The sequence below is a fragment of the Marmota flaviventris genome, chromosome 14, assembly GCF_047511675.1.
Source record: "Marmota flaviventris isolate mMarFla1 chromosome 14, mMarFla1.hap1, whole genome shotgun sequence".
In the NCBI taxonomy this organism is placed as follows: domain Eukaryota; kingdom Metazoa; phylum Chordata; class Mammalia; order Rodentia; family Sciuridae; genus Marmota; species Marmota flaviventris.
The window spans coordinates 87,108,468-87,121,064 of NC_092511.1; the positions used below are offsets into that span (position 1 = coordinate 87,108,468).

Consider the following 12,597-nt stretch of genomic DNA (forward strand, 5'->3'; position numbering starts at 1 on the left):
CATCAAGGAAAAAGCCAATGATTTATTTTATTTTTCTCAACCATTACCATTTCCTATCCCTTCAGTTTATCTTTTTCATATAAATGGAATCATAGTATATAACCTCTGGTGGCTGACTTTCACTCAGCATAATATATTTGAGTTTTATCTAGGTGGTTTTATGTACTTGTAATTGTTATATGTTCCTTTTAACTGCTGAAAAGTATTTTAATATCCTTTGTGTGAATGTATCATAGGTAATTGTTTAATGATTATAATCTTGATAACAGTTGGAAAAATAGGACAGAGCCCCGCATATCCTTCCCCTAGCTTCTGAAATGCCAGTATCTTACCAAAAAAAAAGGAAATTGACATGGTATAAGATGGTTCTTAGCTAGGTCACTGGCCTTATTTAGATATCCCTAATTTTTACAAATTCTTATGTGTGTGTATTTATACATACCACACACACCAACACTAATCAGGATACTGAGTTATTCAACAGCACCAAAGAAATCCCTGCTTGCTGGTGATACCCCTTTATTGTTGCAACCCTTTTCTTCTCCATCCCTATCCCCTCTATTCCTAATCCCCTGCCAGACTAATTTCTTCTCCAACTCTTTATTTCCATCATTTTGAGAATGTAATGTAAATGGAATCATACACAGAACATAAGCTTTGAGATTGACTTTTTTTTTTTTCATTCATGATATCTCAAGTTCTGGTAGTTCGTTCTATTTATTGTTGAATAAAATAGTTCGTTCTATTTATTGTACAGTTTGTGAAAAATATAATGTATACATTTTCTTTTGCAGGGTTGGTGCAAACATCTTAAAGTAATGCTATAGTATATTTTTTACACGTTAAAATATTTGAGTTAAAAGTATTAATCTGCATAATTTTTTCTCTTATAGGAATCTTTGCTATAGAGATTTCTGACACACAAAAAGATTCTTCACATTCTGAGAAAGGTCAAAGTTACAAACGGATTTTTTTTTTTTTTTTTTGCTATATGATTGCATTTATCTTTTGAATGCTTGACAATGTTAAATGTATTTATTAACTTCATGCCTCTGAATCTCTGTTCTCATGTGCCACATTGCAGTGATCTGAGATGACTTATACAAATAAAAATGCATATGGCTCTTTCTATCCATACAGTAATAGTGAGTGTAAAATCTGCTTACTTCACTATTGAACACTGTTTTGTTAACTATCCGGAATAAATAAAGGAGCTTAAAAAAAAAAAAAGAGGAAAAAGTGTTTTTACAAAACTGATTTCCTTTCCTTTCTTGGTATCTCAAATAATTGATTGGTTAATTTTTTTTTCTTTGTGATCTATGTTTTCATGGCTGGAGAAGTTGTGCCAAAATATGCACAGTTTACCAGTATTAGCCTGGGACCCAATATTGCATTTTAGAACCAACCTGACATAAATTCCATGCCATAGTGTGACTTCAGACCAGCAGAAAGTAGGAGTGTGTCAGAGTTTTAAATCCATACTATTGTACCATTCAAACTAATTAACATACATTTTCTATAATTGTGTTTACTCCTACTATTTTTAGAAAGGTAGGTGATGCTATATCTGTAAAAAAATGTAAGACTTTTAAAAATCTGTATTTTCAATAAGTTTTCTTTAAAACATTAAAGTATTGCAATCAACTTAATTGCCATTTTATTTTATTTTATTTTATTTGCCTGTGGCAGCTGTTTGTAATCCAGAATAACAAGTGCAGTGATGTTTTCTTTTCTCTCCTAAAATCTCCTAAATCTCTTATCCGTCCATAGACTTTGACTTAATGTTGATATTAGAGCCTGAATGCTACTGTATTTTACTGATATAAGCTATTTGTATTCTTGCCATTTTAATAAAAAATCCTGTCACTAATAGTACCCATATGATGTAGACAGTTTTTCATTTTATTTAGTCATTATTCAATATGACTATAGTGATGTAGGATAGTGCCATGATTTAAATCTTGTTTAATCATTAGTATGCTGTTATTTTTCCATTAATTCATGCTACATACTCATTTCAGTTTGATCAAAATTTTCAGGTTTACTTGTTTAGATTAAGACAGTCATTAGATTGATTTAAAAATAATTTAAAATTATAAACATTTTAAAGAATATATGCAAAAAATTATTGATAATATTAAAATAATATACTGACATAGGCAAAATTAACCTTTTTTGGATTACTCAGTGACCTTAGTACTATATCATCACAACATTAATTTTTGTCCTTTCATCTAAAAGAATCGACAAATGAACTAGACATGCATGTATCGTGTTAGATGTAGAAGGCAATATGTTAGGGAATGAGAGAAACATGAATAAAGTATGTAAGAAAATAGTTCCATGCTTGATTAAAATTATACTGTACTTCTATTAATTATAAAATTTTTAAAAGGAAAGTTATATGATACAGTATAAAGGGACCAACATTACCAAAGATAGGCAAAAACCTCAGTGGTGTTCTCTGTTAAAGAAAAACTTTTGTTGAGATCATTTTCAAGAACACTTATTGTTTTAAATTAGATTCTTATTGCTTGATATTTTTAATAGCCTATTGATATGATAAAGATTGGCTAGTACATACTTAATACCAGTACTACCACACATATTCCTTCTTGGATGACAAAAAAATCTGAAGGAGCTCTCAACTCTCAAATGTTATGTTGAATACAAAACATCTACTCCTGTTGAAGGGAGGGTGCTATGAAAGAGAACTGTGAACCCTCTGAGTAATTTAAATACAGAATTTGTTATGTTTTAAAGTTCTGTACACCACCAGGATTCTTTTATAAAGTCTGTGCTTTTTTTCTGTTAATTTGAGCTACTCTACTGTCCAACCTTCTGTTGGAAGTAGAAGCCAGGCATTTGCATGAGGATCCACTCTGAAGTTCATAGGCTATGGTTTCAAAAGGAACAGGTAATATCCTTTTGATCTTTGGAGTATTACTATTAGAATTCAATCCCTATTAATTACAATTTAGCAACAAATTTAAAAATTGTCTGACACTCTTGAGGTATTGGCCATAGTGATTACAGGTAATTAATTCTGAGGAAATAAAAGAAGAAACAAAAATACTAGTGGAAGCCACTGGGCTTGTCATTATGATTCTTAAACAGTTATTGCTTCAATAGTTATTTGAAATTATGCATTGAGTTACTGAAAATATACTTTCCACTAGTCTTCTGATAAGAGTCTGCCATTTTTTTTTTCTATCCTGTCTTCACATTTTCAAGTAAGTCCTTGCTTATGGCTTTTTTATAGTTTCCATTGTTTCCCAAATGTCGTGCTTCAAGTTACATGTTTTGCATAATCAGAAATAGTTTACCACTTTCATTTACTTTTAGTAAGGTACAATGAATTCTGCTAATCAAAAAAAGAATCTTCAAAGTTCATGAATCTTAAGTCTTTTCCATAACAGCAATCATAGCCAATCGTAGGTTATTGAACAGCACAAATTTGTTCAAAGTTAAGTCATAAGGTATCAGAATGTAACTTAGACTTTTTGTTAGCTCTGAACTTTGCAAGTGAAGAAAAACTCTGGCCTAATACTGTAAAAAATTAAAAGCTGAAGATAATTAGACCATCTATTCCAGCCCCTAGATAAATTTTGCCCCTTAGTGCGTTTCTCCATAATCACAATGAGTTACACTAATTATTTTGGACCTTTCTATAAATTTCCCAGTGAAATTTAAGAACATTTAATGTTTTACCCAAAGAAAGATTTATATTAAATAAAGTCCAAAGCTTTATTATCTTTATGTTTTATTATCTCTATAAAATAATCTGTCATTATCAGTGCCCTTCGGATTAATACCATGTCACAGACAAGATAATACATGGTTGATCAAATTGAACCTACCTTTCTTTCAATAAATTCTTTGAATTTAAAAAAAAAGCTATTCTTTGATCTTTTAAGGATATTACATAAGTGCATTATGGTTTAGAAAAGGATATTTTGTAAATATAAAATATTTTAGGTGCTTCTTAATTTTTTTATTATTTTAATTGTATTCTTTAATACTTTTGCTGATTCAAAATGATTATTTTATAAGGTTAGAGGAAGTTATATCCTTTTTTTCCCTCTCATATATTTCAGTCTTTTATTTTTTAAATTTGTTTTAATTATACATGACAGTAGAATGCACTTATATACTTTGATATATCATACATAGATGGGATATAATTTCTCATTTTTCTGAGTTTACATATTATAGAATCACATTGGTCATACAGTCATATACATAAAGCAATAATGTCTGTTTCATTCTACTATATATTCCATGTGTTTATAATTATGTCAAAATGAATCCTAATGTTATATATAACTTTTAGCAAACTATAAGTTTGCTAAAATAAAAAGAATGCAGACTGAAATGTGATGCAAACAGTAAGAAAAAAAAATTTGTTCTATTCAATAATTCCTAATCCTAGGTTTACTTTAGAGTGATTTGTGAGCCTTTACCAAAAGATGCAATGAAATTAAATGGCCAAGAGGCAGTAGTATGCCTGAAACAGAGTATAGCTTTATCATCAGTTCTGAAGAATCTAACTAACTGTTCTAAGTTTTGCAGACCTAACTTAAATAGATGATCATTATGTTTGTTATGTTATACTTGGTTAAATTATTTTATGCTTCTCCTTTCCAAACTAAATTCTTTCTTATGAAGTTAGCACAATTTATTACGCTGCTTCCTTTGATTGTCTAGGAATCGTTCTCCAATATACTATCCTTATTTCTTTTCTGACTTTACAGCCTGTCTCTTAGCTTTTTTAAAAAAAACATTTTTAGTTGTAGATGGACACAGTACCTCTTATTTATTTTTATGTCCTCTTCCATTAGTCGAGGATCGAACCCAGTGCCTCACACATGATACGCAAGCGCTCTACCACTGAGCCACAACCCCTGCCCACTTAAGTTTTTATTTATTATAATAAATCTCCTTTTCTAGTTTGTGTTAATGAAATGTGTGCTTTGCAGGTAACCTCAATCAACTTTAGTGAATAAATCTTCATTTGCTCTGTTATAAATATACTCTTAGACATAGTCCTGTCCTTAGAGGATATTATCAAAGAAAGGCCATACAGCCTACTTGAGAATTCTATTGATGGTTGTGTCTTTGTAGGCACATTGTAAGTTTTCAATAAATGTCAACTGTTACTATAGGACTTCCCTGTGACATCTGTGCAATTGTTTAAGGATATAATTATTTGCACATTTCATATGTGCTCAAGCAATATTTGCAAAATTGATAATCTGGGACTTCTATCAACTTTTGTCTTTTAATATTAACTATGTAATTATTTAATGGGTTAAGTGTTTTTGAAATATTTGCTGCTTTTAAATTTTAAATTAGAATGGTGTCAGGCACATTATAACTTTTCAATAAATGTTAATAGTTATTATAGGATCTCCCTCACTTATCCCATAAAGAAATTGGAAAGGACACAAAGAGACCCATTTTCTCTTTCATTAGTACTTACTGAAGTTAAGGCAATTTAAAATGCTTAAGGGAATTAGTTTACCAAAGTTATCAAGTATGGCACAGTTGTGATTCACTACTACGAAGAATTTTAGTATGTCTAAAATAGTATATTTTAAGCAGATTTCTTTTGTGCGCTAAAATATGGTAAATGTTCAGTAGAGAACTGAACATCAGATTTTCAAAACACCACCTCAAATCTCTAACAATAGAAAAGCCAATAATTTTGAGTAAAATTTTTACATATTATCTCTTTACCATGTTTTCCCAGTTCTTGGCTCAATATCACAGCATTTCTTGAGTGAGGGAGATTGGCCAGACTGATGCTTCTAAGCACAGCATGTGAAATATTATTTCCTGAGATAACATCATCATTAAATGACATGCTGAAACTCAGATATGCTGAAAGGTACGTCACAATCTAGCTGTGCTGTTTTAGTGTGGCGTACCATCTCCATAGCCCCACTCTTTCAGTAATGTTCTCATTATTTCTGTCAGAGCATTTCTTATGTAGAAGTGGTTTGGTTATTATTCTGAATTTGCACTTACTCCTTTATGTAAATTTAATAAAACATTAAATTATATCATGAAATTAATGTACTCTCCAGATTAGAAGCATTTGGTCTGTGATTAACAGTTTAAGGTATAGTCCATGGCTTTGAGACCACCTGAGAAGACAGAGTGCTGCATCTCAGCCAAAGCTCACAGGCTTTTGCACTTGTGCCTTATAAAAGTGGAGAAAAGTGGGAGGATGGTTAAAGGAAACGGAGGATATAAATTCTCCATGAATATGACAGTAGGAATTTCTGTAAGGCCCAAGATAACTAATAATGATAGCTAATAGCAGAAATGCTCACGGGCATGCACATGTGTGTGTGTGTGTGTGTGTGTGTGTAGATACGTGTATAAAAATATAAATGTATTTCATTTATGTTTTAAATAAATATACTTGTTTAGATATTTGCTGATCCTCAAAAAAGTAACAGGTGACCATTTTCTATGATTTGAATGTGTCCCCTGAAATTCAAGTGTTGATGTTTTGGAAACTTAATCCCTAAATTCATAAGTTGATGGCATTTGGAGGTGGGGTCTATTTATGGGGGAAGGGGTGTTAGGATTAGATGAGGTCATGAGGGCAGAGCCCCAAGAGGGAAAAAGCGGCTTTTTAAGAAGAGGAGGAAACCTGTTCTCCTGCTCTTACCATGATGCCCCCTCCAGGTTGTAATGTGGCAGGAAGCCTCACTAGATGAGAGCAGCCTTCAGAGTTGTGAGAACTTTCTTTCCTTTATAAATTACCCAGTCTGTGATACTCTGTCATACATTCAAGAAACAAACAAGAACACCATTCAAGTGGCAAGGGATATATTCCACTTGCTTACAGACTTAATGTAAGCCAATAAAAATGCAATTCCCTAGAAGTTAATGCCAAAACAATGCCATTGTTTGTTAAAGGAAAAGTAAAATGCTCTGTTCAGGAAGGATGTTTGCCATGATCAGTTTGTTTCTGTGAAGACAATGAGGGAATGGCTGTTAAACAGCACTAGTGGTTAGTAAAATGGAAAACAGTGGAAGAACAAGAATCAGGAATGGTAGTGATAATGATTGTGCTATTGACATTCTTAACTACAAAATGCACAGCAGAGGGGTCAACAGACTACTGGTCCTCACTTTGTTTCAGTGTCTCAACTCTTCAACTATTAGACTGCAGAGCCTTGTGCTATTCACTGCTGTCCCCCACACCTCAGTCACCACATTGCTAGGTCCTGGCTCTATACCAGTTGTTAGCATGAATGAATGAGTCCAGAATCCAAGACCTTTACATGACATGAATATATAGCTCTTACGCTCCAGCCAAATTGTGAACTTGCTGTTCATTAATGCCCCTGATGTTTTCATACTTTGTGCCGTGTTCATGCTAATCCTGAACCTTCTGACCTCTTACTCCTCAAAATCCTACTCAGTTTATATAAAACTTAACATTTGCTGAATACTTACTGGGTTCCAGACACTTGGAACACACAGATAAATGATAGGAGTTCACAGTCAAGTTCAGGAGACAAGCAAGTAGAAAAGATAGTTTGGTAAATACTAGGATAAAGCATATGTGGGGGTTGCTAGAGAAGCATGGATTAGAGATAGAATCTCTCAATCTCAGAGAAGCCTGCAAAGAGCAAGCAGTGTCAAAAATGAAGGGGGAGAAGTATGTTCCAGGAGGAGAGACCAATGTGTGCAAAGGCACCAAGGTCTGAAGGAGTTGAGCACTGTTAGGGTTTTGATCTGGAGTGTTCCCAGTGGTTCGTGTGTTGAAGCTTTGTTCCCAGTGGAGCAGTGTGGGGAGCTGGGGCTTGGGGAAGTGAATGGATCCTGAGGGCTCTGACCTTATTAACGGGATGACTGATCCATAATTGATGGACTCATAATTGAATGGACTACTGGGAGTGGTGGATTTTGGGGCCTAGTCGGAGGAAGTAGGTCACTCTGTGCCCTGGAAGGATATCACTGATTTCCAGCCCCTTCCTCTATCTACCCCCTGTCTGCCAGCAGATAAGCCACTTTGCTCTATCACCACTCCCCGCCATGATATTCTACCTCACCATTAGCCCAGAAGCACTGGAGCCAGGTGGCCATGAACTGAAATCTCTGAAACTGAGCCAAAATAAATCTTTAACTCCTTGAAATTGTATATCTCTGGTATTTTGTCACAGCACTGAAAGGCTAACACAAGCACAGTCTGAAAAATGCACATGATTCAGTAAAGATGGAGTATGGGGTGTGAATCTGGGCATGGTGAAAGTAGCTGTCAAGAAGGGGGTTAAGTTATGAAGTGTCTTATGTGCTATACTAAGGAGTTTCAACTTTATCCAGAAAGCCATTGAAAATTTTCCAGCTATTGAAATAACAGTTTGGTATCTTTTAACTAGGGAATAGTTAAATAGTTTTAACAGGTTTGCATGTTTGAAGAATTCCTCCACATTGGAGACAGAGTAGTAAAGTGGTCATTGCTATGAGCCCTAACACTAAAATAGTGGGAATGGGGAAGTACAGCAGATTTCTGAAACACTCAGAAGTTAGGACTTGGTAAGCAATTGGATGAAGGAAGTGAGAAGAGTTTTAAGATTATTTTCAAGGTTTCTGAAATAGGCAATTCTAAAAGTTAATTAGCTGAAATAGAGAGTAGAAGATGATGAATAATGGAAGGCTGGGGTTGTGGCTCAGTGGTTGAGTGCTTGCCTAGCATGCATGAGGCACTGGGTTCGATCCTTAGCACCACATAAATATAAAGATATTGTGTCCACCTATAACTTTGTTATTTAGGTTCTCAGGGTAAATCCAGCACTGTCTAGCTGGCCATTTGCTCCTGATTTTTCTTCTACCTCTCTGACAGTTTTTCGGTTTCTTTTATAGACTCCTCTTCTTTTAAATAACATCTCCCCCCGCTCCAGGGATCCATTTTAGACTTTTCTATAAATTTGCTCTGACATCTCATCCAATTCCTTGGTCTTAATTATCATCTGTGTATTGGTGACTTCCTAGTTTTTATCTCCAGATCAGATCTTGAGATGTAGCTCTCATTGCCTATTGAATATCTCCACTCAAGTATCTTATAGGTGCTTACTCTCTGTGTCTAAACCAAATCCAACAGTTGTCTCCTCCCTGCATCCTTGGTGCTTGTTCCCCACAGTGTCACTAGCCACCATGTCAGATGCCTGAACCCTGAGCCCAGCTGTCCTCCCAGATCATTCCCTTCCACAGTTATCACTTCCTGTACTACAAAAAAATACTACAAGAAATTAAAAGAAGATGTAAATGAATGGAAAGACATTCTGGGTTCACAGTTTGGAAGGCTTATTATTATTAAGATGGCAATACTACCCCAAGCCATCTACAGATTAAGTGCAGTTCTTATCAAAATCCCCGTGGATTTTTTGCAGAAATGGAAAAGCTGTCCTAAAATACATAAGTAGTTTCAAGGGACTCAGATGGCCAAAACAGTTTTGCAAAGAGAAAATTTGGAGGAGTCAGTTTACCAATTTCAAAACTTATTCCAATATGCAGTAACCAAAACAGTACTGACATAAGAATAAATATGTGGATTAATGAAATACAGTTTAGAGCCCAGAAATTACCCCATGACTCACTGGTCACTTGATTTTCAACAAGTTTGCCAAGGCCATATGTGGGGGAAAGAATGGTTTGTTTAATTAAAGGTGCTAGGACAACTAGATATTCACATACAAAATAATGAAGTTGGGCATTTATTCACATACAAAGATCAACTCAAAAATGGACCAAATATCTAAATTTAAGAGTCAAAGCTACAAGTTCTTAGAAGAAACCAGAGGGTCAAATCTTCATGACTTTTGATTTGGTGATGGTTTCTTCCTGACTAAAATCACAAGCAATGAAAAATAAGATTTCATAAAAATTTTTAAACATGCACATCAAAAGACTATCAAGAAAGTGAAAGATAACCCACATGATAGGAGAAAAGACTTGTAGATTATATCTGATAAAGGTTTAGTAGCCATAATATAAGGAACTCATAACTCAATAACAAAAGAGCCAATTAAAAATAGGCAAGTATAAGAGCAGATGAGGGGCTGGGGATGTGGCTCAAGCAGTAGCGCACTCACCTTGCATGCGCGCGGCCTGGGTTCGATCCTCAGCACCACATACAAATAAAGATGTTGTGTCTGCAAAAAAAAAAAAAAAGAAGTATTCAAAGAAGATATCCAAGTGACCATGAGCACATGAAAGTCATTAGTTATTAGGGAGATGGAAATCAAAACCACAGCAACACACTACTTAACTGAAGAATGAATAAGATTTAAAAAAATAGAATATTATTCAGACATAAAAATGAAGTACTGATGTGATATTGTAAATGTACTAAATGCCACTGAATTGCACAATTCAATGTGGCTGAAATGATAAACTTTATTTTACCACAATTTTGAAAAATTAACTTTTTCTGCCTCCTAATATCAATCTAATCAGGTCAGATTCCCCTGTAAAAGCACTGAGCATTTCTCCTTGGAAGATTTTATCACTGATATTATTTATGTAATTATGTGTCTAATATCTGTCTTTCTTCTATAGCATAAGATCTATTGGGGCAAGAGATCACATCTGTCTCCACTGTTGTTACTAGGAGTTTTATAAATATTTCTGGAACCAATAGAGAAATTAACCTAAACAAGTCTCAACAATTATACCTCCTAAACAGCTTTAAAATGAATATATTTTTCTCTATTTCTGGTTTAATCCAGACCATAAAATCTCCTTAATCTAAAACAATGTGATGGCCTCTCTCTTCTTAAGTCATACCCCATCCAATTCATTTTCCACGAGGGAACCAAACAAATAGTTTTAAAAAACAAACATAGCTTCAGCATCCTCCCCCATACGCACCCTGTGAGTACCAAATTTGTCATTAAGCTGAACTCCGAGCTCTTGAGCACTGCCTTGGCAGCCTTTTGGTCCCTTCAGCCTCATGCCCCACCTCTCCTGCTTTCCAATTATGTACTATACCTATTCTGAATTTCTTTCAGTATCCTCTCTCAGCTTAGAATATTATTGTTTGCTTTAACATCGTGTTCCTAGTACCTAGCACAGTACCTGGCAAATAATATGTATTCAATAGTTCTTTTGTTAAAAAATGAAAGCCATCTTAATTGTTGCCTGATTTCTATTTCTTCTACTCATATGATTAATTTCATATTTCCTGTACACTTCATTGCAGTCTATGGCAAACTCTTATTTGTTTGTCTTACCAGACACACATGAACTCAGGAAGAAAGGTTTGATTTACTTATCATGTTGAGGACCATGCCAAGCTCATGTTTTCCAATTGAGGTATATTCATTGGAAGAGTGAAATATGACGGTTAAGAACATAGGCTTTGGAATCCCACTGCTCGCCTTCATGTCATGTGTACTTGGGCAAGCTAGCAGTTTACACTTTCTAAACTTTACTGTCTTCTTCATCTGTAAGAGGTCTGTCTATAATTCATAATAGCATCATGTGGATTCCCTGAGATAATGTCTAAAGTGCTCTGTACAAGGCCAGACTTATAGTAAGTGGTCAGTAAATGTTGGCTTATATAATTTCTGAGTTAATAAAGAATATATAGTTTCAAAACTCAAGAGAGAAAGCTGTCTAGAGAAAAAGATTTTGAGTCCTTAGCAGGTGTGTGATGTAAGATTGGAAGTATGAAAAATAAGATAGGGAAAACAAAAAACAGTTTGGGAAAGGAGCTTACCATATGGCTTAGTTGCAAATAGTACTTCACAGTTGTAATGATGTAAACACTGAACATAAAGCTAAGGAAAATTCCAGTTTAATTAATTAGAGACTGAAGGAATGGGAAGAGAGCAGGTGTGGCTTGGAGGAAAAAGAAAGCTAAATTCTCTTCTTTAGCAGGAAGTCAATAGACAAAGCCTAAAATTGAAATATCAAGAAATAGTGTCATAAATAAGTTAATTAGAGACAGGGATTCCAAAGTAATCAACTCTAAAAGGTAAAAATTATCATCTGCAGAGGGGGAAGTATGGGAGTGGGAATGAGGTAGACCAGAGATTTGAATAACCTATTTGAATATTTGTAACAAAGTTAAAATTAAAATGTATAAATATTAATGTTGCTCATTTATTTTAAGAGATGAGAGACTGGTCAATAATGAGAAGGCTTTTGAAGTCTCCTTTAATCTGTAAAGCCTAAAGTATTTTATTCTCAGACTCTCTCATTAAAATGTCCACCTATAGGCATTTACTACATAATACCTTATATTGCTTTTGCACATAACTTTTACTGTCTAATAGATTCTGAGTATTTTGAGGAAAGTTTTACCCATTTTTTAACCTGTAATTGCACTTCTCCCCTATTCAAAAAAAATAGTGCTTGACACATGATAGGTGGTCTTTAAGGATAACATGTTGAAATATATGAAATATGAAAAGAATATCCATGTGTTTTTACTTGATTTTATCAGGCATAAAGCAGGAATACCGTTTTTTAAGTTTTTCAGTTTGTTACCATGTTGAAAGTTTAGGTATATGCTTAATAGATTTTAGGATGATGAACAAGCACTATCAAGAGCTCTATGTTTTGAGCAAG

At 34.1% G+C, this 12,597-nt stretch overlaps 1 protein-coding gene across 6 annotated transcripts in view; it reads left to right on the forward strand.

Annotated features, from left to right (window-relative positions):
- Tsga10 (testis specific 10) overlaps positions 1 to 1,504 on the forward strand; it is a 106,244-nt gene extending 104,740 nt beyond the window's left edge. For all 6 annotated transcript variants that reach the window (XM_071601852.1, XM_071601847.1, XM_071601850.1 and 3 more), the window contains one exon: positions 894 to 1,504. In XM_071601852.1, coding sequence (XP_071457953.1) covers positions 894 to 918 — 25 coding nt within the window. In that variant the 3' untranslated portion in view covers positions 919 to 1,504. The remainder of the gene's footprint in view (positions 1 to 893) is intronic.
- Positions 1,505 to 12,597: the final 11,093 nt, after the last annotated feature.